At 36.5% G+C, this 27072-nt stretch overlaps 1 protein-coding gene across 1 annotated transcript; it reads left to right on the forward strand.

Annotated features, from left to right (window-relative positions):
* The first annotated feature begins 2246 nt into the window (after positions 1–2246).
* On the forward strand, positions 2247–3302 carry LOC121991054. The gene is made up of 4 exons (XM_042545083.1): positions 2247–2270; positions 2364–2447; positions 2523–2645; positions 2899–3302. The coding sequence occupies exons 1-4, from the start codon at positions 2247–2249 to the stop codon at positions 3190–3192; spliced, it is 525 nt and encodes a 174-aa protein (XP_042401017.1). The 3' UTR covers positions 3193–3302.
* Positions 3303–27072: the final 23770 nt, after the last annotated feature.

The raw sequence follows: 27072 nt of genomic DNA on the forward strand, positions 1-27072 counted from the left end.
GATCTTCATCTCTTGGAAGCATAGTGCTTGGCCGAAACTTGAAGAAAGGAGAAGAAGGTGCTTTGGTGGTTTCTCATCTTGGAAGATCGTTGCCCACACAACGTCCGAGGTTAGAAGAGGAATACGGTAGAAGATCAAGAGGTCTTTCTAAAAGGTATAACTAGTAATTTTTCTTTCCGCATCATACTAGTTATTTTTGGAAATAATACCAAATACAAGAGGCATGCGATTCTAGTATTTCGAATATGTTTTTCGATGTTGTGTTCTTTTGTTTTCTTTTTCCTTGTGATTTGATTGTTCTTTTCGGTTAACCTAAAGTTATTTTAGGAAATTAAATATTAGCTTTCCATAAAAGGTTTTGTCTAGTCGGTGGTGGTTGCTCCCATATCCAAGAAGGCCATGTGCCTCGCCACGTCAGTACTGGGAACCAATTATGGAAATTAATATTTAATGGAATTAATAACTTAAGGTGATTTGGGTTGAACGTGTTAAGTTCCGCAGGAGACCCAAGTCAAAACCTAAAAGAACGAATAGATTAAGTTTTGGATCAAACATGTTAAGTTCCGCAGGCGATCCAAAATTTAATTTAAAAGAACACATGGTAGCTAGGAAAAGATTCAGACCTTTGTACAAAATTTTTGTACAGTGGAACCTCTAGGCTTTCCGAGTAGCAACCAACAGGAAGCCACTTTCGCACTGTTCATGAGAGGCGCCTTCCAAGCCATTGAAGATGCCTTCTATGAGGAATCACACATCCAGACTTCGCCAATTGGGAATCAAACATCTCGACCTCCTGCCAGAATCGTATATCCGGATTTCAACCAATCGAGAATCAAACATCTCAACCTCCTACCAGAATCCCACATCTGGACTTCGCCAATCAGGAATCTCATATCCTGACTGGATTTCCTGCTTGATGTCTAATCCTCTTGACCCATCAAAACTCAGGTTTAATCATTGGTGCTAACTGCACCAACAATTCCTCCCTTTTTGATACAATGACAACCTAGGTTAAAGTTAGAAAAAAATATATAAACATATATAGTAAAAAAATGACTTTAAAAGAAAAATAACATGAAATTGGTAAATTTTATTCGCTTGATCATTTTTAGGGTTAAGTTTTTCTTACTTAAACCCTAACCTCTCCCTTTGGCATTTATCAAAAAATATGCATATAAATATACCAAAGTATGAAAATGTAAATACATAAGTAAGCAAATTAAGGAACAAAATTTTCAATGGTAAAGTATTTAATAAAACTTACAAGTTTATTTCAAGGAAGAGTTAAAATTTTTTAAAGTAATTTGAAAGGAATTGTCAAAATTTACAAATGGTTTTCAAAATTTATAATTGTCAAAAGTAATTTTTAAAGTGTAATTTTGCAAAACAACTTTTGAAAAGAGATTTTCAAATTATTTTTCTAAAATATTTTTAAAGTAATTTGAAAACACTTTTCAAAACATTTTTCAAAATAGATATTTGAAAAGTATAAGAATGATTTAAAAGAAAATTTTAAAAGTATTTTTTAAAAGCATTTTGCAAAATATTTTTTGAAAAGATTAAGCAAAAATAGTTTTAGAAATATTCTGAGAATATTTTTCAAATAAAGTTTGAAAAGCTTTTTTAAAGTATTTTAATCCTTCCTCTCCTAAGTTGACGCTCCCCTTATTTTGTACTAGGATTTCAGCATGTTAATTAATTTGTATAACATATTTTCAAGGCACTTCCATCCCTTTAACCTAGTACCTTATGTAACATATTTTCTACCTAAGTGTCTAGGGGAATTAGTGTTTGGAATATTGATTTTCAAAAAATATATAAGTTAAGTTTGATTAATTTGAGTTTGTTTAAATTAATGATTAATTAAGTATTCTTGGAAGATTAATCTAGCATTTAAGTTAATCAACCTTCCACTAATTTTATCCCTAGTAAAAAAGGGAAAATATCTCAATGAACTCTAATGTAATCAGTCTCTCCACGGATTTGTCTTTCCAAGTAAACTGAGGATTATACCATTCTCAAATTCTTTACTAGATTGTTTTAGTGCTGACTTTTATGATCCAAATGTTTCTTTGCGAGGTATCTTTATCTTCTTGTCTAACAAACCATTTCTCTTCTTTTGGCATTCTACGGCTCAAGAAATTTCTTCCGATTTGGCATCTTTCTTAAGTAATTTGATTAACCTTCCTTGTTTACTGATTTGATCATAGGCCTTTCTGGAGCAAGGAATACCAACGAGACCTGAGATGGTTGTTGCATTGATGCCCAAAGTATGATCTTCACTTCCTTTGTTCGCCTTAACCTATAAACTATTACTTTGAACTTTTAAGAACTCTTTATATTTACCGTAATTTTCATTTCAGGCAGTGATAAATGTGGGAGGTCACTTGCTTAGTGCAATGACAATTGAACATTTCATATTGAGATTGCCTTATTACATCAAAAATGTCAATCTTTCTCTTACTTAAGTCTCAGGAACTTGATCGCAATCATCAGAGAAAATAACTCATTCATTTATGTAGGCAAAAGTCTCCACTAAAGGACCAAAAAATGAAAGCACAATAATACGAGGAGTCTTCGGATTGGAGTGGCCAGAACCTCTAGTCACATTTGCTCTGTCATGTGGAAGTTGGTCCTCACCTGCTGTAAGTTTGCTGAACTACTTGGTTGTGTTATTAATGCTTGCCTGCAACTAAAAGCTTTGTGAAGACTAGATGCAATTATTGCAACAAAAATCTGAAGACCATATTCAATTGTTGTAGCAAAATCTGAACAAATTATAATAGATTGCTTAATCCTATATCTTAGAGCCCAAAAGTGAGATGACATGTCTTAAAGCACTTCCTTTAGATAAACCTTCTGTGGATTTGGGTTACATTGGTTATTGTGGTTGTTTAGGTGAGAGTGTACACTGCTGCGCGAGTCGAAAAGGAGTTAGAAACTGCTAAAATGGATTATTTGCAAGCAGCAGTTGGCATATCCAAATTAGCGATTCCTAAGCTTCTTCACTGGTACCTGCTTGATTTTGCCAAGGATATTGAGTCATTAATGGACTGGGTATGTTTACAACTACCAGGTCAATTGAGGACTGAAGCGGTTAAATGCCTTGAGGAGAGCAAGAGAAGTGCGATTCCCCAGGCAATACAGATTCTGCCTTATGAATTCAGATTCAGGTACCTTTTGGCCCCATAAATATTTCTCTCCTCCATAGTACAAAGTTCTCCATCAAATTGCTGGAACTCACTGTATGTATACATCACTGTAAGAAAGAAAAAAAAAAGAAAAGAAAAAACTTTTGTGCACCTACCTTTTTTGCCATTGTGTTTCCTTTGTTTCATATGATCATACAACAAAAATATATAACAAGAAAGTCTATGTTTTATTGCGAAGCATAAATGTTAATCATCCACTTTCACTGACTGCTCAAATGCTAAACAACAAATAATGAACCGAAGAAGCACCGCATTTGACATAATAGATCACCTATTTGTCTAACTGGGACTAATAGGTGTGGAGGATCCAAGCTTCAATAGAAGCTTCTCCAAGCATATGAACTTTCTCTTTTTAACTTAAAACCATACAGTGAAAAAGGATTAATGTTTTTTAGTTTGATACAAACAAGCTCATATTCATCCACCATGTGGTCCTTATAATCATAGAACCTTCAGTATTGCTCAGTTGCACAAATGGGACATTGATTTTTTTTTTTTCTTTCCTCTCATTTATCTCCTTTCTCTTTTAGCTAAAAAGTGAATATAAATGATTTGTCACGTTATGCCAATTTGTCCATGGCCAAGACTCCCACCATCCACACTAGGTCATCTATTGTTATGTCACTTTCTGTTCAAATGGGACAAGATTGGATATTAGCTGTGTATCATAAATGTTGGACCTTTGCGTATGTATCTTTTTTATAGTCCTATTATTGACCAGACAAATGAGGTACTTGGATGTGCAGTATTAGGGAATGTGAGATTGTTGTGAGATGTGATACAGGGTATCCTTAAGCATTGATGTCTTTCATTGTTAATCCTCTAAGGTTATCTTAAACATAATCTAGTAACTTTGTTAACCCCTTACACTATTCTGGATAAGTATGGTCTGGCATTGTGCTTGTAAGAAAAGGAATCAGAGTCTTCTACTCTTGTTCAATAAGTTCAGTGATAGTTACCAAAAGCTTTTTTGGGGATAAAGTTCAACTCTTACCTATCATAAGAATGTTATAAACTTTGGTTGCTATGTTTTGGGTCATCGGATAATTTGGATGATCAAGATTGTACTAGCTTAAAACACTAGTTTTTCCAATGAATCAAACACACACCTCAACAAGATAATCCGGCGTATTAAACAAAATCTTATATGTAAGCCTCGTCGTGTTCTCGAGTGCATCATGTCATATTTAACATTGGCACGGGAAAAACCCATTGCAGCTCTTGCGTCGTCAACTAAGCAATGTGCATGCCTCCACTGTATCTGTCTGTAGATTGAAAGAGTTGATGAATAGGTTGTGGCCTGCGGCCATTACTTCTATGGTCCTCTCTTCGCATGTTCAGCTGCCCTTGAATTCTACTTGGTGTAAAAATGGAATGAAAAGCTGGTGAGGGGATTAATGACATTGTAGGGTAGGGTTTTGTTAGGCAGGATGGAAACTGAGACAACGCTCATCAGTTGCATTTACTGCTCATCAGTTTCCTACTGCTGCTTCAAACTCATGCTCAGGAGAAATAACTTTCATGTAACGTGTGTAAAATTACAAAGAACCTCTTATTTTTATTGTTTAGCGGTAGATGGATAAAATATGCTTTCAGTCTCTTCTCCGGGGAAGGCAGGGTCGCATCTGTGGAGGAGAAAGGGGAGAAGAAGATCGAAGATGAAACAGTAGCTCAATACTGAACTAGTCAAGTGGACAAAAGGCGATTGGGGAGCTCGATGGCCAACATCCTATTGGTGAGCTGCACGATGCCCTCCTTGATGAATGATCCCCACCTATTTTATAAGTGGGGGTTATCCATCCCACCAATGCATGCAAAGAGATCACCCTTTGGATTGCAAAAAGTAATCCAGAAGATATGTTCTCGCTTAGCGAGTGACTTCTCGAAGGGTACCATAGCGGTGTCCTTCTTGACTCGGCCTTTGTGGAATTTGGCTTATCTGATCTGCAAATATACTAGCCACTAGAAAAATATTTTTGATTAGGATTTAAAATTATACCCGAATTCAAGCATGCTCTATAATTTTTAAAAGCTGAATTTAAATTCATAATATATTTTTTTATTGTTCACAAACCTCTCGTGATCGTGAGCCAAACTCAAATTGAGCACTGATTATTTTTATATAATTTTAATTTAAATATTTTAAATTAAGATACAAATAATTCAAATTAAGTTTAAATTATTTTGAATCATTACGTTTGAATCAAGTTCACACAATTCGAATTGAACTCGTGTTTAAATTTTATTTTAAATCGAGATCGAGTCAAAATTATTTATATTTTCAAGCTTCGAACTGAATTTGAATATTAGATATAGTTTTTGAACCTAAATTCAAATATCAATATTTTCATATTATTTGACTTGATTTGATTTCTTTGGACTCCTAAAGCTGTCGACGACAAGGGCTACTCAACTTCTTTAGTGGCTACTACGGTATGGTATTTAGACTCAACTTCAGTTCAGAAGCAACGATTCAATGATTTAGAACCATTTGTTCAATGGTTCTTAGGGAGTTGACCCTTAACTTTAATCGTTCAAAATGATTACGGGGCACAGTTCGTATATAGTTGACCATATTTCAAGATTATTATATTATTTTTTTAAAAAATATATTAATTTATAAAATTATTTGTTGGATGTTGTTGGACTTATTAAGAATAATTATATAATAAAAAAATTATTAATTTATTATTAAATAATTAATTAATATATGAAATTGTTTATCAATTTAGTAAAGGATTATAAATTAATTAATAAATGAATATTTTTCTTCAAAAAATAATAATAATAATAATAATATAGCTTATGAAATTATTGATTAGTTATTATAAAATTAACTAATATATCAAAACAATAATAGCTATAGCCTAGTTGGTTATGATATTTAGATTTAATCATGAAAAAAAAAACAAAACAAAGCAAAAAACCAAAGTCGACGGCTAATTTGGGTTGAACTAGCTGGTTACGATTCTGATCCAAAAATGGGTCAACAGGTAACTCATCTGTTGACCTAATTACGGACCTAGGCCTCCGGATCCGATTCGAACCCGGCCTAGGTCAGGTCTAGCGGTATTCTCTTCTGCCCTCATGGCTCTGCAGCTACACCATCTCTCTCGTCTCAAGTGGCTGGAAAAGCTGACCGCGATAAATAATAAAAAAAAAAAACCTATTCATATTTGTGAGAATTAAGATACTCTAACGTAGAGAACAGAATGAGATGTCTTTGAGAATTTATTTATTTAACAATAGAGAAAAAGAAAAACATTATTAGAATATATTTTTATTTATTATAATTGTTAAAAAAAACTATCGAAAAAATAAAAAGGGCACCCATAATTTCCCAAAATGTCTGATGGACATCTCTTTTTCAACCCCCAAAAAAGTCACATTGACATTACATTTAAAGTTAACGGTTCGAAATGTCCTCAACGTACGTCTGGTTCAAAAAGTTTCTAAATCGAATTTAGTGGTTAGGGTTTGAATCATATAAAATTGTTACACTTTGTAGAAGCTAGCAATTAGCTATTGGGTGAGAAAAAAAAATCATGATTGATTCCTAGCTACAACGTATTATAGGGATTTTCCTCCCATGAGATGAAAAATCTAGGACATTGGCTGTTGGACGAGGAATCACTTATGCTTCCAAATTTACCTTGACGGTTAATGAGAAATTTTCATGAAGTCGGACCAGTCATCTCCAGGATGAGTCGGTTCTAGATTAATAAAAAAAATATCAACCAGGTATTACATATTGTTGCAGCTATCTGTTAGTCGATCGTGATAAGATAATGTTTATTTGAAATGTAGTTGGTGTAATAGAGTTTCTTTCGTCTGTTTTACTCATTGAAATATTATTTTAACCATGATATCACTCTCCAATAAATAAAATCAACATAAAATAATATCGCTATTGTAGAAGCTAGCAATTAGCTGCTACACGTTATAACACCTACATATTAGCTTCTACAAGACCGATATTAGATAATATTCTTTTAAAATATAGTGGGTGTCATGGAGTCCTCTTTGTTTATTTTTAACTATATTATCACTTTCCAATAAGAAAAATCAATATAAGATAGTCACTATTGTAGAAGCTAGCAACCAGCTGTTATACGTTGTAGTAGCTACTTGCTAGCTTCTACACGGACAATTATGATCAAATAATGTTCATTTGAAATGTAGTGATTATCGTAGAATTCCCTTTGTTTGTCTTGTTCATTGAAATATTATTGTAACATGTTATCAGTCTCTAATAAGCAAAATCAAAAAAAAAAAATCACTTGTAGAAGTTAGCAACTAGCTGCTACACATCGTAGCAATTATCTACTAGCTTTTACATAAATAATCGTGATTACATAATATTCATTTAAAATGTAGTGGGTATCATGAAGTTCCCTTCGTTTATTTTGCTCATTGAAATATTGTTCTAACCATATTATTACTCTCCAATAAACAAAATTAACATAAGATAATGGCATTGTTGTAAAAGCTAAGAATTAACTGCTACACATTGTAGCAACTACTTGTTAGCTTCTATACGGTCGATCGTGATCAGGTAATGTTCATTTAAAATGTAGTGATTGTCATGGAATCTCCTTCATTTGTTTATGTCATTTAAATATTAATTTAATTATGTTATAACTCTCTAATAAACAAAATTAACACAAGATAATGCTAAAAGCTAGCAATCAGTTGTTATACATTGTAACAACTACCTGCTAGCTTCTATATAATTGATCACGATCAGATACATTTGAAATATAATTGTTGTCAAAAAGTGTACTTCATTTACTTTACTCATTGAAATGTTATTTTAACCAGGTATCACTCTTCAAATAAACAAAATCAATATAAGATAATGTCATTATTGTAAAAGCTGCAACTAGCTCTACAAGTTTTAGCAACTACCTGTTAGCTTTTACATGGCCGATCATAATCTAATAATATTTATTTGAAATGTAGTGGATATCACGAAGTCCCCTTCATTTGACTCATCTAATAACATACTAATAACAAAACAAACATAGGAAACTGAACTCATTTGAGTTAATAACATGAAAACCAAACAAAAAAAATAAGAAAAAAAAAAGTTGTCATGCAAATAAGACCATAAAAAAATCAAAAGAAAAAAAAATATACCCTACATTAGAAGGAAAAGTTAATCTAAGAACGGATTGACAAACACGTTGGAGACAAGTGAATTGCCTTATGCCACATAGGGATGCCCATGTGATGCTTTTTGGAAAAGGGGCATAATGATGGGCTCCCTTTTGATCTGTACCTAAAACATTATTGTTATAAACTTGGAAATTGAAGAATGATTGATGATTATGTTGATAGTTATACTAGTAGTTAACCTTTGAAGAACAATGACAAACTCACGCTTAACTAGACTGATTTTGCTAGCTCAAGCTCCATTAACTAATCCAAGCTTTAGCTTCGGAAATTTGATCTTTCGAATTTTATAGCTTTTGCCAAGTTAAAATTGAGCAAGCCAACTAGTTGGAGCAAGTAGAAATGTCAATGGATGTCCATTATCAGATATTCGCAAATAACCTCATTTAAGTCGAGTTCACTTGGCAATCAAGTTCACATCAGATTCAAGTTTACAGGTTTAGAGATGTCAAAAATGCTACCGTGATCATTTATGTGTGAAGTTTTCTAAGATGACATAACATTTCAGAAATTAATCAGCAACAGCCATAGCTTCAGAACCAGGGCCACTATCTTCCATCTTTTGCTCTTCAAGTGCCACTCGCAACTCATCTAGTGCATTCTTTTGTTCATCCTCAACTGCATCAAAATCGAGTTCAAAAGGCAAACATTATGACAAAGATACCAAAAGAATCAGATAAACTCATGTAAGAGTGGCTAAACAACCTAAGGAACTTTTCTATCACTACAAAAAGCTAATGGCAAAGTAAACTTATTGCTCGATGCACTAGCTAGTGAAGGACAAAATATTTTAATTTAGTGATAATAAAAGGACCCAAATTTCATAAACATGCTAAGAATCATCACGATAACTCATTTAAGAGTGGCTAAGTAATCTAGACAACTTCTCTATTAGCAACGATTATAGACAGAATGAGATTCAACTTCTAAGTCTTAAATGAAATGATTTGGCTGAAACTGTAAGTATCTGAATAATTAAAATAATAAGTAATTGAAAGATAGTGTGGTACAGAGAATTGTATATCACAAAAGATGTATTTATAAAAAAAAATTAAATATTAAAAAATCATGCACCACCACCATGATTTTACCTTCTTTTTTTTTTTTTCAAAATACTCTTACAATTTAAAAAACATCAAAAATACCACTTGATATCTTATGACTCTTACCATTTTGTCCTCTGGCGATTAACGCCATTAATTTACTTGACAAAAAAAATGATGTGGTCCAAATAGCATGCCTACCATGTTATTATTCCATTGGGTGAGTGAATTAAATGTATTAATGATAAGGGAGTGAATTCACAATAGTTTGCCGTCATTCAAAATTTTAAAAAGCAGTTAATTGTCCTAAACTCCTCGTGCAAAATTTTAACTTTGCGCGTCTCTACGTAGAATATTTATATCCGTGCATAATTTTATATAATTATACCCAATTACATTACATATATGCTTAATTTTAAATATTTTGTACCTAATAAAGTGGATTATGTATCTATATATATATATTATATATTCATACATATAGATGATGTTAATCGATTTATTATTGATAGTGCTCAATTAAATAAAAAAATATACTAAATTTTAATTTAAATGATGCTGAATTTAAGAGTAATTATACTCATTATAGACTTTTTTATCTATATTTTACATTGTACCTAAAAAATGTGTGCACAGAGATGATGCTAAATTTAATTAAGAGGAATTATATCTCATTATAAACTTCTTATACCTATTTTTTACCACGTACCTAAAAATTATATACATAGGTAGAGTATTAAATTTGAGTTTAAATGATGCTAAATTTAGTAGAAATTATACAAAATGACAATACATCCTTTTAGATTTTTTATACCTATATTTTGTAACAGTCCTCAAAATATGCGTACAAGTAGTGAATTAAGTAAATTGATGTGAATTAAAGAGTTAAAATAAACATTCTCTTATATAGGGATTGACGGCAAAGTTGAAACCTTGCATGGAGATTTTAGAACAATTTAGTCTTAAAAAACCTCACCTCCTTGAATTCTTTAATTATAGAAGAATGTTCTAATCTTGAGTTTGATAAAGTACCAGCCACCCTCCAACAACTAAAGCTATACAAAATGATCCTATGTTTAAGAAGAGGTTCAAAGAACAACGAGGACATATGCTCAATATCTTTGTATGAAAAAAATACTCTCTTTTCTCAATATACAAATTAATATATATTTGATAAATCATAAAGTTAGTCATATGCATCATTGTCTTTCCTTTTTGTGTGCTTGTCTATGTTATCATTGATATATAAATGATATAGGCATACGATTTCGATGATTTTAAGGAAGATGAGATGGATGTCGATGATAATGAGGGAGAGGAAGAGAAAGAGGAGATGGATGCCGATGATGAAGCTCATTGACTGTCCTTTGTTTAAGAAGAGGTTCAAAGAACAACAACATATGCCAAATGTGGATTGGAAAACATGTTTTCAATATACAAATACTTATTTTGATAAATCATATATAAAGTTATTCATATACACTTTATCTATATTACCATTGATATATAAAGATTGATATATAAAATATTGAATTAGGTAATATTGAATATGAATCAGTTCAATTCCATGAAAATTTCTCACTTGTCATCAGGTAAATTAGAAAACACTTGCAGTGGGTGACCCAAAAGTCTAGTATCTCATGGTTACACTCCATTTAAAAAAAAAAAATTCTATAAATGCGTCATAATTAGGGATCAAATTACGAGTGTCTGGGTGACAATTTAGCATCCTTCTGTTGTACCGTAGTCCCCATGGCAAAGATTGATATATAAAAAATGATTAACTAGGTTGGGTAATGTTAAGCCTGGGGTGACCGGTCTGGTCCTACGAAAGTTTTCCACCAACTACCAAGGTAAATAAGGAAGTATTTACAAGAAGCGGTTGAAAAGCCTAACATCCTTAGTCTAATTTGGAGAAAAAAAAATGAAAATATTGATATTTGAGTTTGAGCTCAAACATATATATGATATTCAAAGCTCGAAAGTATAAATAATTTTATCTTGAGCTCGAATCAAAATAAAATTCGAACTCGAGTTCGATTCAAATTATTTGAACCTTCATTCTAGCATATTTGAATTATAATTCGAAATAACTTGCATTCTAATTTGGTTCGAATTATTTTAACCTTAATTTGAGTATATTTAAATTAAAATTGTATAAAAATAATTAGAATTAGATTTAAGTTTGGCACGCAAGCGGCTCGTGAATAATTGAATAAAATATTATGAATTCGAATTTGGCTTGAAAAAATTATCGAACATATACAAATTCGGCTCGAATTTGATAATTTCAAATATGAATCAAATATTTTTTGAGCCGGCTCAAAAAGCTTGTGAACCGGCTTAGTTTGTTTGCACACCTAGTCCAGAAGAAGCTGGACCAGCTAAGAGTTTAGGGATGTAGGGAGCTTGTTCAAGATTTTCTGAATTCTATCCTATTCCTCCCATGAACAACAAAAACCCAACCTCTTCATCGTTTTAATAACATCTTAGTCCAATGAGTCAAATTTCTTTTCCAAATCATGTTTGAATCTTTTCAGGTCATCTCGGATGTCAAAACTATTATCCTTCATAGTGAAACCGAATTGTCCTTCAAATAAAGTTTGAGTGTAATGTAACCAAAAGGAAAAAAAGTGGTTTTCATCTTTCTTTCTTTCTTTTTTTCATTTTTCTCCAAATCAGTGATCCAATATTTGCCCTATTTGTCATGTATGATTGTCGCAACTGCTCACACCACACTGATGTTCGACCTTTAAGGTTGATGGCAACTATTTTAACTTACACACAATTGGACACTTCCTAATAATAAAAAATTCTCTCCACTTTATTAATTTAATTAACAAATTCCTTTGCTTGTAACATACCAAAAAACTTAGACAAATCAACTCAAAAATTGAAGTTTACATGATGCTCCTTTCAGACACATCATTCCCGAAATTGAGTTCGATTGTAATATGGATTTTTGAAAATGGAAGTAGAATCACATAGTCTCAACAACCTCACTCAGTCGAAAGTCTCAGCTACCTCATTCAACACTTTGATCTCAACAACCCCCTTCAGAGTGATGACCTAGAACTAGACATGCTCTCCACCTATGCTTGGGTTTAAAGCTCAGGGCACCTCACAAATGAAGAAGAGGTTACGAAGTTGTCAGATCTTATCCCTTGGATGCCTCCACCAAAGCACGTGGCTCTTAGTGAATGGATGAATTGCTAACGATGGTCGGATCTGATTCCCTCATCATCTGCCTATATGATGGTATTTCACGTGACGTGGAAATGTTCTTCTGACAGCCATATAAATACTCACAAAAGTAATAAAAAAGGAGTTTGAGACTTCTCTCCCCATCTTCGTCCATTCAAGAAGAAAGACCTAAAAAAATCCTAACTTGAGCGTCAGAGTGGCTTGACAGGATCCATCTCCGACGACATTCTAACACTCTTCTTTGAGCACGTCTCAAGGTTCATCTCCCGTTTCCCCAACAATTCTTGGAACACTACAAAAAAATAGTCTATTAGGGACGAATGTTTGCAACGAATTTAAATTTTGTTCCAAACTTTCCAACAAAATTTGCATCAAAATAATAAACTGTTCCAAATTAGTAACAAATTTAGCAACAAAATAAATTCATTGCAAATTAGCAACAAAAGATATTTTGTCGCTAATATTGTTGCAAGTTAGCGACAAAAAAAAGATTTGTTGTAAATTTTGCAGCGAATAATATTTTCATTGCAAATTTTGCAACGAATAATTTGTTCGTTGCAAATTTTGCAACGATAGTATTTTGGTCACAAAAATTGCAACGAAAATATTATTTGTTAGAATTTCATTGGAAACATTTCCAACGAATCTGCCAGTTCGTTGGAAATTTCCAACGAATTCCAGATTCGTTGCAAAGTATGCAATGTCTTAAAAACTCGTTTGACCGACCTAGAGACCTCGGAATCAAATGAAACAAGTTCCTATGTGCTCCTCTTGGTCTTCTGATTCTATAGATGAGCTCAAATATTTTTTTTGACATAAGGTGAATTTTTAACTTCTAGGTCAATTGGATGAATTTGAATTTGAGCATGAAAGTGTTAGAGTTTTAAATCAAATTGAAGTATAGTTGAACTTGTTACATTTACAAAATAATGTTCAAGTGCTCAGAACGAGGTGAAATCAGTTTATTTGCATTTGTAAGGTTCTCACGATTATATCCATAAATTAAAAATAATTTTGGAGCTAATGTATTTTGATCTGTGAATTTTTAAACCTGAATTTAATTTTCCTAACACAATGAGAATTGAAAAAATAAAGAAAAAAAATATATGAGGAAAAAATATATTTGACAGCATATATAAAATCAGAATAAATAGAGGAGCACATAGGAACTAGTTTCATCCAATTCGGAGGTATCTAGGTCGGTCAACCGTGATTTTAAGAAAATGTAGAGTTTGCAATAAATCTGGAATTCGTTGAAAATTTCCAACAAATTGGCAGATTCATTGGAAACATTTCCAATGAATCTTCAAGTTTGTTGGAAATTTCCAACGAATTCCAGATTCGTTGCAAAGTATGCAATGACTTAAAAACCCGTTTGACCGACCTAGAGACCTCGGAATCGGTTGAAACAAGTTCCTATGTGCTCCTCTTGGTCTCCTGATTCTATAGATGTGCTCAAATATTTTTTTTGACATAAGATTAATTTTTAATATCTAGGTCAATTGGATGAATTTGAATTTGAGCATGAAAGTGTTAGAGTTTTAAATCAAATTGAAGTATAGTTGAATTTGTTACATTTACAAAATAATGTTTGAGTGCTCAGAACGAGGCGAATCAGTTTGTTTGCGTTCGTAAGGTTCTCGCCATTATATCCGAATTAAAAATAATTTTGGAGCTAATTTATTTTGATCTGTGAATTTTTAAACCTGAATTTAATTTTCCTAACCCAATGGGAATTGAAAAAATAAAGAAAAAAATATATGAGGGGAAAAATATATTTGAGAATATATATAAAATCAGGATAAATAGAGGAGCACATAGGAACTGGTTTCATCCAATTCCGAGGTCTCTAGGTCGGTCAACCGTGATTTTAGGGAAATGTAGAGTTTGCACTGAATCTGGAATTCGCTGGAAATTTCCAACGAATTGGCAGATTCGTTGGAAACATTTCCAACGAATCTTCCAGTTCGTTGGAAATTTCCAACGAATTCCAGATTCATTGCAAAGTATGCAATGACTTAAAAACCCGTTTGATCGATCTAGAGACCTCGGAATCGGATGAAACAAGTTTCTATGTGCTCCTCTTGGTCTCCTGATTCTATAGATGAGCTCAAATATTTTTTTGGACATAAGATGAATTTTTAACATCTAGGTCAATTGGATGAATTTGAATTTAAGCATAAAAGTGTTAGAGTTTTAAATCAAATTGAAGTATAGTTGAACTTATTAGATTTACAAAATAATGTTCGAGTGCTCAGAACGAGGTGAAATTAGTTTGTTTGTGTTCATAAGGTTCTCACGATTATATCCATGAATTAAAAATAATTTTGGAGCTAATTTATTTTGATCTGTGAAATTTTAAACCTGAATTTAATTTTCCTAAAACAATGAGAATTGAAAAAATAAAGAAAAAAATATATGAGGGGAAAAAATATTTGAGAACATATATAAAATCAGGATAAATAGAGGAGCACATCGGAACTGATTTCATCCAATTCCGAGGTCTCTAGGTCGGTCAATCGTGATTTTAGGAAATGTAGAGTTTGCAACGAATCTGAATTCGTTGGAAATTTCCATCGAATTGGCAAATTCGTTGGAAACATTTCCAACGAATCTGCCATTTCGTTGGAAATTTCCAACGAATTCCAGATTCGTTGCAAAGTATGCAATGACTTAAAAACCCGTTTGACCGACCTAGAGACCTTGGAATCGGATGAAACAAGTTCTTATGTGCTCCTCTTGGTCTGCTGATTCTATAGATGTGCTCAAATATTTTTTTTGACATAAGATGAATTTTTAATATCTAGGTCAATTGGATGAATTTGAATTTGAGCATGAAACTGTTAGAGTTTTAAATCAAATTGAAGTATAGTTGAAGTGCCGAGTCTTTCTCACTACTCTCTTCGGTTCGGCACATACTGGTTCACAAGTCTATGGATCAATACGCAGCTTCAAAGACTTCCGAGCGGCTTTCCTGCATCATTTGGCCTGGCCAGCAGCCGACGCTATCAGAAGACGAGCGTCAGCCTCTTCTCCTTGAAGTAGGGGCCAAAAGAAATGCTCTGAGCCTATATACAACGTTTCAACCAGGTAGCCATGGACATCCCCTCGGTCTCATCCGAGACAATGATGAACGCCTTCACCTAGGGGCTCGTCGAGGGAGACTTCTTCCGATTGCTCATCAGGAAGTCGCCCAGGGACTTCGACCACATGCTCAAAAAGACCAACGAGTACATAAATGTGGAAAAAGCCCAAGCGGCCAGAAGAAAGGAGGCGTCGATCGAACTCTCAGCGCCGACCGAGCGCTGGCCATCAAGCAACCACCAGCCGCCCAGGGGGCCAAGGGCTGAAGGAGTGCGGCCACACTAGGAGACCAGAGTGCACGCCGTGCAGTATGTGGCTTCCGGTTGGTAGAAGACGTCAAAGGGCAAGGTATGGACGCCGATGTTATGCTCTTTCCACAAGTCGGCGACATACAACACGCGTGATTGCCGCGGTCTGACATCAATCGTCAGTTGACCGACCCCACGAGGGTACCACCGCCGTACTCCTTCTCCCGATCGGCGGCACAAACATCAATCCATCGGGCGACGAGAGGACGCAAGGAGATCACTCGAGCGACACCATCAACATTAGCGGAGAGATAATGCTGATCCCTCCTGAGTTCCGGATGATCGAAACATACCCTCCGCTCGGGAGGAAGAGAATAGAAGTAATGTCGCCCGAGGAGAGATAAGCATAATCATCGGTGGGCCGACCGGCGGTGACTCCAACAGAGCCAGGAAATCGTATGCTTGGCGGTTGAAGATCCACGCGATGGGGTGCAACCGGGAGAAGGCAGAAGGGCTCGAGATCAGCTTCGGACCCAGGGACTTAGAGGGAGTGGAGATCCCTCATGACGATGCCTTGATCATCTGAGCGATAATCTCCAACTATACTATTCATCGGATTTTCGTTGATACAGGGAGCTCGGTGAATATTATCTTCAAGATGACGTTCGATCAGCTGCAAATCGATCGAGGTGAGCTACTACCGATGACGACCCCGCTTTACGGGTTCATAGGCAATGAAGTTTTGCCGATCGACCAAACAAGGTTGGTCATCTCGCTCGGAGATGAGCCGCTTAGGAGAACAAGGACCACTAACTTCATCGTGGTGGATGCACCGTCAGCCTACAACGTCATCCTAGGCCGACCGACCCTCAACAAGTTTCGAGCAGTAGTGTCTACCTACTGCTAGAAGATAAAGTTCCCGGATGATGACCAGGTGGGAGAAGTCAAGGGTGACCAACTGGCTGCTTGACGTTGCTACTTCGAGATGGTCAAGACCGAAGCAAAAGCCACTCGGAAGAGCCCGCGGCTAGAGGTAAACGCGATTACTGAGAAACCTCCCACTCTAGTATACGAAGAAAAGGAGGAGGTCCAGATCCACCCCAGCCGGACGGAAGCAACTACTTTTATTATTGCCGACCTAGAGGTGGAGAAGAAGGCGGAGCTAGTCGCCTGCCTCCGACAAAATAATGATGTGTTCGCATGGTCGACACATGAGCTACCCGTCATTTTCCCGAGCGTGGCGCAGCACGAGCTTCATGTTTGACCGGATGCTCGACCCGTGAAGCAAAGAAAGAGAGATTTCATCGCCGAGCAGAATCTGATCATCCAAGCGAAGATAGAGAAGCTGCTAGAGGCCGGCCATATACGAGAAGTTCAATTACCGAGCTGGCTCGCAAACGTAGTGCTCCAAGCCAGACAACAAATGACGGGTCTACATCGACTTCCACGATCTGAATAAGGTATGCCTGAAGGACTTCTATCTGCTACCCCAGATCGACCAGATGGTGGATGCTTGACGCGTACTAGGGATATCACTAGATGCCGCTCACCTGTGAAGATCAGGAGAAGGTCAGCTTCATCACGGCCGACGGGACGTACTGCTACAACGTCATGTCATTCGGACTCAAGAACGTCGGAGCCACCTACCAGAGGCTGATGAACAAGGTGTTCCGACGACAGATCGGTTGTAATATGGAGGTATATGTCGACGATATATTGATAAAATCCCTTCGAGTTGTTGACCTATGCGCAGATATCGAGGAGACCTGCTAAACATTCAGGACCTATGGAATAAAGCTGAACTCAAGCAAGTGTCTGTTCGGTGCAAAGAGTGACCGCTTCCTGGGATACATCATCACCGAACGGGGCATCAAGGTGAATTCAAGCAAAGTGAAAGCACTATAAGATATGTCGCCGTTTCGAAATTTGAAGGAAGCTCAAAGTCTCATCGGTCGGATCACAACGTTGTCCAGATTCATCTCTAAGTCGTCCGACCAGAGCCTATCATTCTGCAAGATACTGCACCGAGCGACAAAATTTCAATGGAATGTAGAGTGCGATCAGGCATTCGAAGAGCTTAAAGAGTACCTCTACTCCCGGCCTATTCTAACTAAGCCATGTGTAGGCGAGCCGCTCCAACCAAAGTACAATCTTGATCATCCAAATTATCCGATGACCCGAAACATAGCAACCAAAGTTTATAGCATTCTAATAATAGGTAAGAGTTGAACTTTATCCCCAAAAAAGCTTTTGGTAACTATCACTGAACTTATTGAACCAGAGCAGAAGACTCTGATTCCTTTTCTTACAAGCACAATGCCAGACCATACTTATCCAGAATAGTGTAAAGGGTTAACAAAGTTACTAGATTATGTTTAAGATAACCTTAGAGGATTAACAATGAAAGACATCAATGCTTAAGGATACCCTGTATCACATCTCACAAAAATCTCACATTCCCTCATACTGCACATCCAAGTACCTCATTAGTCTGGTCAATAATAGGACTATAAAAAAGATACATACGCAAAAGTCCAACATTTATGATACACAGCTAATATCCAATCTTGTCCCATATGAACAAAAAGTGACATAACTATAGATGACCTAGTGTGGATGGTGGGAGTCTTGGCCATGACAAATTGGCATAACGTGACAGATCATTCATATTCACTTTTCGCTAAAAGAGAAAGGAGATAAATGAGAGGAAAGAAAAAAAAAAAAAAATCAATGTCCCATTTGTGCAACTGAGCAATACTGAAGGTTCTATGATTATAAGGACCACATGGTGGATGAATATGAGCTTGTTTGTATCAAACTAAAAAACATTAATCCTTTTTCACTGTATGGTTTTAAGGTAAAAAGAGAAAGTTCATATGCTTGGAGAAGCTTCTATTGAAGCTTGGATGCTCCACACCTATTAGTCCCATTTAGACAAATAGGTGATCTATTATGTCAAATGCGGTGCTTCTTCCGTTCATTATTTGTTGTTTAGCATTTGAGCAGTCAGTGAAAGTGGATGATTAACATTTATGCTTCGCAATAAAACATAGACTTTCTTGTTATATATTTTTGTTGTATGATCATATGAAACAAACAAAGGAAACACAATGGCAAAAAAGGTAGATGCACAAAAGTTTTTTTTTTTTCTTTCTTACAGTGATGTATACATACAGCGAGTTCCAGCAATTTGATGGAGCACTTTGTACTATGGAGGAGAGAAATATTTATGGGGCCAAAAGATACCTGAATCTGAATTCATAAGGCAGAATCTGTATTGCCTGGGGAATCACACTTCTCTTGCTCTCCTCAAGGCATTTAACCGCTTCAGTCCTCAATTGACCTGGTAGTTGTAAACATACCCAGTCCATTAATGACTCAATATCCTTGGCAAAATCAAGCAGGTACCAGTGAAGAAGCTTAGGAATCGCTAATTTGGATATTCCAACTACTGCTTGCAAATAATCAATTTTTGCAGTTTCTAACTCCTTTTCGACTCGTGCAGCAGTGTACACTCTCACCTAAACAACCACAATAACAAATGTAACCCAAATCCACAGAAGGATTATCTAAAGGAAGTGCTTTAAGACATATCATCTCACTTTTGGGCTCTAAGATATAGGATTAAGCAATCTATTATAATTTGTTCAGATTTTGCTACAACAATTGCATATGGTCTTTAGATTTTTGTTGCAATAATTGCATCTAGTCTTCACAAAGCTTTTAGTTGCAGGCAAGCATTAATAGCACAACCGAGTAGTTCAGCAAACTTACAGCAGGTGAGGACCAACTTCCACATGACAGAGCAAATGTGACTAGAGGTTCTGGCCACTCCAATCCGAAGACTCCTCGTATTATTGTGCTCTCATTTTTAGGTCCTTTAGTGGAGACTTTTGGCTACATAAATGAATAGGTTATTTTCTCTGATGATTGCGATCAAGTTCCTGAGACTTAAGTAAGAGAAAGACTGACATTTTTGATGTGATAAGGCAATCTCAATATGAAATGTTCAATTGTCATTGCACTAAGCAAGTGGCCTCCCACATTTACCACTGCCTGAAGTGAAAATGACGGTAAATATAAAGAGTTCTTAAATGTTCAAAGTAATAGTTTATAGGTTAAGGCGAACAAAGGAAGTGAAGATCATACTTTTGGCATCAATGCAACAACCATCTCAGGTCTCGTTGGCATTCCTTGCTCCAGAAAGGCCTATGATCAAATCAGTAAACATGGAAGATTAATCAAATTACTTACGAAAGATGCCAAATCGGAAGAACTTTCTTGAGCCATAGGATGCCAAAAACAGAAGAGAAATGGTTTGTTAGACAAGAAGATAAAGATGACCTCGCAAAGAAACATTTGGATCATAAAAATCAGCACTATAACAACCTAGTAAAGAATTTGAGAAATTTCATGTGATTTGACAGTCACAATTTAACTAGAAACAAATCACAAACTACTATGAGGAGCCACATCTTCAGCTTACTATTCAGAAACATACAAAATCATTAACTGTATGTTTCATCAATCCAGTAACTAGGCAATCAACTTACGTTCATCATGCATGAATTATAAATGTTGATCCAGAAAGCAAGCTTCTGCCAGTGTGTAAGTTTTGATATGTCAACTGATTCAAGCTTTCTGAATAAAGGCCTGTGCTTGAAAGACGATGATGCCATAAGAAATGAAACAGTTGAACCTTATAAAAGAAATTGTTGTACTCACTTTAGCCTGTGCTTGAAAGATGATGATGCCATGAGAAGCTTTTGACCGTTTGAGCTCACATCAACTGATCGAAAATGCTTATATCGACCAATGTCTCTCTTGCCAAACTCATGTGGCAAAAAAAGGCGATTCGCTCGCCCCCAGCGCCCCTGTCAATCCGTCCCTAGGCCAACACGGAGGACGTAAATCACGGATGACTACTAGCCATTAGTGCAAATGGCCAAGACATGGGGGGAGGTTATACTCGGTCACGCCGAGTTTCGCCCCCAAGACCTCATATGGCAACACCCCATGCCTTAACCATTGCACCGTCCCGAGAGGACTCTCTCTTGCCAAACTCAGCACATATATCATAAGGATCTCGGGAGTCCATCCCTACAATATTCCCAACTCAAGGCATAGGGCCCCCATTTTATTGGGCCAATTCTCCTTAAAAAAAATTTAAATAAATTTAATGACTAATATTTACATTTAACATCCGTACTACCCAGTACCTAAGCTGTATCATCTATGCGTGCAGTCATCCGTAATTTATCTTCTCCGTGTTGGTCTTGTGACGGATTGACGGGGACGCTGGGGACGAACGTATTCATCTTTTGCCACCATCATCTATGTGTGCAGATTTTGCTCTAGATTTTACATGCTTAGATTTATGCACCAGTGCTCTTATGATTTTGTTTGCTTCGATTTTCATGGTGCTCTTCAATTAATTAAATATTAATTATAATTATTATATTCTCTAATCCTAAAATTCTATCTAGAGATGCAAATATAACTATATAAGACCTAATTTCATTTTTTAAACTCATTTTCGTCGTTTATCCTTTAAGAAGACATCCTTTTCCTATCTCAGGTAATAGTTTTTTTTTTTATTCCTCAAAATATTCTTTATTATTCTCTATAAATGATAAAGTATGGATAGAATGGATTATGAACCCAAATATTATGAGAAAAATAGATGATTAGTAATTGCATAAAAAAATTTCTTTTTTTTTTTCAGCCCAACTAAATCATTATCATCACAAACATGATATATATATATATATATATAGAGGTGTGATCTCCTGCGTGCTTGCACAGTGCGCGACTGCGCGCGCGCGCAGGAGATCGCTCGGTTTTTTATTTTATTTTTTTAATATTTTAAATTAAAAAAATTAACATTTCCTTATATAAATTTCTAATACAGTAATATATCCCCTCAATATATTACAATACTCAATAACTACTTAAATTAATTTTATTTTAATTTTTTTTTTAAAACCAAACACTATAATCTAATTGGGAAATCTGAACCCTTGAGGTAAAATCTAAAAAAGAAAATAGCTTTAACACTATAACCCAAAGCCTAAACCCTAGAAATAAAATCTTAAAAAAATATTTTAATTATTTTTTAATTCATAAATTAAAAAAATAAAAAATAAAAAATAAAAAAACAGTTGATATTGTTGGTGCAACCTTAGGTCAAGGTTGACCTGGTTGACCCGACTCGAGTTGACGTGACTCGAGTTGTATTTTGATGTTTGACTTGGGAAGATTGTCGGTGCAACCTTAGGTCAAGGTTGACCTAGTTGTGTTGCATGTTGATGTTTGACACTCGTGAGAGAGTTCTATTCTTGATGTGGGACAAGAATAGATGTTTGGGAGATTGTTGGTGCAACCATAGGTCAAGGTTGACCTGGTTGACCTAATTCGGGAAAAAGTCCAAGCAGGGAGCTTGGCACTGGAAAAGTCCAAGTATGGAGACTTGGCACTGGAAAAGTCCAAGCAGGGAGCTTGGCACGCGAAAAGTCCAAGTATGGAGACTTGGTACTGGAAAAGTCCAAGCAGGGAGCTTGGCACGAGGGAAAGTCCTAACTGGGATGTTAGGCAGTTGGAAAGTCCTGGTGAGTGAAGCCAGGCAGTGAGAAAGTCCTAACTGGGATGTTAGGCAGTGTGGAAAGTCCTGGTGAGTGAAACCAGGCAGTGGGAAAGTCCTAACTGGGATGTTAGGCAGTGGGAAAGGCCTAACTGGGATGTTAGGCAGTTGGAAAGTCCTGGTGAGTGAAACCAGGCAAGGGAAAATCCAGATGGATCAGGGATGATCGGACTTCTGGTGTTGAAAAGTCTAAGTGGGTCAAAGGGATTGACCGGACACTTAGCGGGGAGTGCTAGCAGGTCAAGGGAGTGACCGGATGCTAGGCATGATGTACCAACAGGTCAAGGTTGACCGGATGTTGGTGTGGAAGCCTTAGGTTTAGGGCTGAAAAGTTTGGATCGGGCTGCAGACCGATCCAATGATACATGGCTCATCTGATCGGTCTGGTGACCGATCAGTATGCTACTGATGGTTATCTGATCGGTCTGGAGACCGATCCGAAGGAGATCAGTGTAAGATCGATTCAAGTCATCCGGACCGTTGCTGCAGGGAAGATTCTCCCTGCTGACCCATCAGGAATATTCAGTTGATTCCATGCGGCTAAGATTCGATACGCAACAACAGATTCAATGCATCATTTGGATTACCCATGACGGCGATATTACTGAAATTCCACGAAATATTTGGTCAAGCTACACAAAAAAAAAGTTCCTCACAGCTTCCCAATTTCTTCAATTCAAAGAGGCTGCTCTGTACTTCTTCTTCTACTTCTTCCGTTCCAATCATTCACTTTCCAGCAATCGAGCTTCATGGAAGCTTACTACTACTATCCGCTCCGGTCATCTCGATGGTGTTGTCCGAGAAGTTGTTGCTTCACAGGCAGTCGACGAGAAGGCGAGTTAGTGTTTATACATTGTTCTTGTCTTTCTACTTGTATTCCTTGTATTCTAGTCTGCTGTTGCAAACGTTTGTGGCGAGGTTTCTCCACCCACAAGGAGTATATTGTATTAGCCGGTTTTCCGGGGGCTCATCCACCGACGTATTGATAGGGCTCGTCCACCTCACGGACACGCCGAGGAGTAGGAGTTCATCTCCGAACCTCGTTACATCCTTGCGTTTGAGGTTTGCTTTCTTCTTCTTAGTTTCTTCCTTGTATTTCCGCTGCAACTAACCTAATCGTAGGAAGAAACGCGAAAGATTGGGGTTGGCTATTCACACCCCCTCTCTAGCCGTACGAAGAGATCCTAACAAGTGGTATCAGAGCGAGGCCGCTCTTCGACGGATCAACACCCGGGGGAGCACGGGCTAGAGATGGATCTCTATGGAGAAGATATCACGATTCAACCCTTCTACGAGTCTCACGACAACTTCACGTATTGGAGGGTAAGGATGATGTATTTTCTTAGGACTAATATGTTAAATTGGTTTTGTGTACAAGAAGGGTTTTCCCCTCCGATGGATGAGGAAGGAAAACCTATCAAGAAGAAGGAGTGGACGAAAGAGCAAATCCGACAATCCGAAATCAATGACGAGGTAACAAAAATTATTGAATTTGCGTTACCTAATAATGTTTTGTGCAAGATAGATAGGTACAACAACGCCAAGGAATTGTGGAACAACTTGGCCAAGTTCCATGAGGAGAGCTCCACTTCAAGCCATGAAGAGGAGTCAAGTGAGCTAAGTAGCTCACACCATGGAGGAGAGGAATTAGAAGTTGAGGGTTACTCAACATCTAAGGAAGAAGAGGATGAGAGCACTTCTTCAAGATTGGAGCAAGAAGAAGAAGCATCTACCTCCGGAAGGGATGAAGAGAAGAGCATTCATCCATCTTCAAACCTAGGTAACTCAAACATGTTAATTTCAAGTAAATTGCATATAATGTGTTTTGAGTGTAGGGATTTGGGCACTACAAGAGTAAGTGTCCAAAGAGGGTAAGAAAGACTCCACCGGCACCAAAGGTCAAGAAAGCCGGAGTCCCGATACGCAAAGGCAAGGAGCACGTAGTGTGCTTCCAATGCAAGCGAAGGGGACACTATAGGAGCCATTGTCCAAGGGGGAGGCAACCTCACAAGGACAAGGGATGCACATCGATAGGGGGAGCTAAGGCAAACCCTAAGGTACCTTTTAAGGCATACTATTGCAATTCAAATAAGAAACATGCTAGTAGTTTTATTGCTATTGCAAATAATGATGAGCATGTTAACACTAGAAATCAACACATGTGCTTAGGTGCTAAACATGTCAACCTAGATAGGGATACTACTAGGAATGCCAACCCTAGAATTACCTCATCTAAGGTTAAGGAGAACCTAGGTAGGAATCCCAAATCAACTAGACACATGCCTAGGAATGCCTCAAAGAAAAATGACAAATCAAAAATTGAGGTATTAGAGAAGGAGAATCAAGTCTTGAGGTCAAGACTTGATACTTTGGAAAAGGCTCTTAAGAACTTGGAGAAGTCATCTCTAGGGTTTAAGGGTCAAATTTCAAAGCCCAAGGACAAGAAAGGTTTGGGTCACAAACCTAAGTCCCAATTGGTCAAGCCCACTTACCATAATGTTCCATTCGATTATGGAACAAAATCTAGGACTAGGAAGACCACCACCAAGGTCACAAGGGAAGTCACCCCTATAGTTGACCTTGATGAGACCCAAATGACCAAGGCTTTAAAGCCTAAGAGGGTCATTAGGAGGGTTGCTAGGGAAGTCATCCCTAGTGAATATTTAGTGAACCCAATGAGCTCTAATAGGTATTGGGTTCCTAGGAGCATTTTCTCTACCCCATAGATGGGTTAGAGAGTGTCAACTCCAATAAGAAGGGTAGTTAACCCAACTTTGAGGAAATTGACACTCAAGGAGCATTTTTAAGGTTTTTGGGAACCTTTGAAAATGAAATGGAATAATCTTTGTCATTCACTCCTTGGAAGAGTAAGTTGTGCCAAAGTGAGAATATATTAATCTTACTTTAAATTGACACAATTTGGAAAAACCTAGAGAAATATCAAATTGGGATTTTGATATTCTCTTAGGTAATCAAGGCAATCCGGGCCTTAACTTAGAAGTGCTACTCTTGTAGAATTTTAAATGGTATAAATCAAACAAGAGATCAAGAAATGTCAATTTGGGTTTTGACATTTTCTTGGAGCACTTTGGGCAATCTAGGATTAGAATTTAAGTTAGCTAAGTGATTAAGGATACTTAGATAGGTAATCTAGGTATTTTATTTGTGTTAACTTACCATGGTTGTTTGCCATATGCCATGTCATGACATCATATTTAATTTATGATCATTTGAAATGCCATGATAATGCTTAGGTTATTATATGTCATGTGTCAGTTTAGTTTCAAACTTTATGCCATGACATCATGACATTGGCACATGTTTTTACTTATGATATCATTATATGCCATGTCATCATCTCTTGCATTAATGATCAATGAAATTGATTTAAGGATGAAAAACACATTTTGATATTGAGATCAAATTTGTGTTTAGAAAATGCATGAGAACTTAGCCTAAGTTGACCTTAATCCATATCTCACATCAAATTGACTTGAATGTGGTTTGATACACCTTAGATGTGTGTGAGATATTAGGATCATGAGTTAGGATCAAGGTGCATTGTCCTTGTACCTAGATGACCCTAATTCAAGAAATTAAGGATCATAGGGAAAGCTTGTGTACAAGTCATGTACATCTAGCCCTAAGATTATGGTCCTAAATTCAAATGGTTTTAAAAGTATTTTAAAATTGATTTGAAAAACCTTGATGAAGCTTTCCTAGTGATAGCATTCATCATTGACCGAAGTGATACAAAGTTGAGCTAAACTTGAACTATTTCAAAGTTTTTGAACTTTGTATCAAGATTGAAAAATGGAAGTTATTTTCATAGAAAACTATTTTTCCATGATAGTGTATGATATGAGGAATGTATCCTCAAAGTTTCGTAATTTTTGGAATTTTCTTGAATTTATTAGGAGTTTCTGAATTTCCGGAAGGGGAAATCAGAAATTCTGATTTCAGTGTCTGGATCGGTCCGGGGACCGATCCAGGGAAGCTCTGATCGGTCTGCGGACCGATCCAGAGTGTTGTGGATCGGTCTGCAGACCGATCCAGTAAGATCCAGAAAGCTTGATGCGATCTGGTGAAGGACGGATCGGTCTGGGGACCGATCCAGGGGGCTTCTGATCGGTCTGGGGACCGATCAGGGCGTGCCGAATTTCTGATTTTTCAGCTGGTGTCTGAAATTTCAGTTATGGAAGTGGTGTTTTTGGATTTCTAAAGGTTTGGAACTCTCTAAGACATTGTTGGTGCAATGGTCAAGGGGGAGTTGACCTTGAGGGGGAGTTTTACCTAATTGTCAAGGGGGAGTTGACTTTTAGGGGGAGTTTTTACTCCAAAAGACTTTTAAGGATTAGTGATATGAGATTATCACTAAGTTGATTGTTGAGTTTAGTATCAAGGAGGAAATTAAGAGTTTCAAATGAAAGGTATGGGACTTTCATTAGGAAGAAACTCTTGACCTT

Source organism: Zingiber officinale, chromosome 6B, assembly GCF_018446385.1.
Source record: "Zingiber officinale cultivar Zhangliang chromosome 6B, Zo_v1.1, whole genome shotgun sequence".
NCBI lineage: Eukaryota > Viridiplantae > Streptophyta > Magnoliopsida > Zingiberales > Zingiberaceae > Zingiber > Zingiber officinale.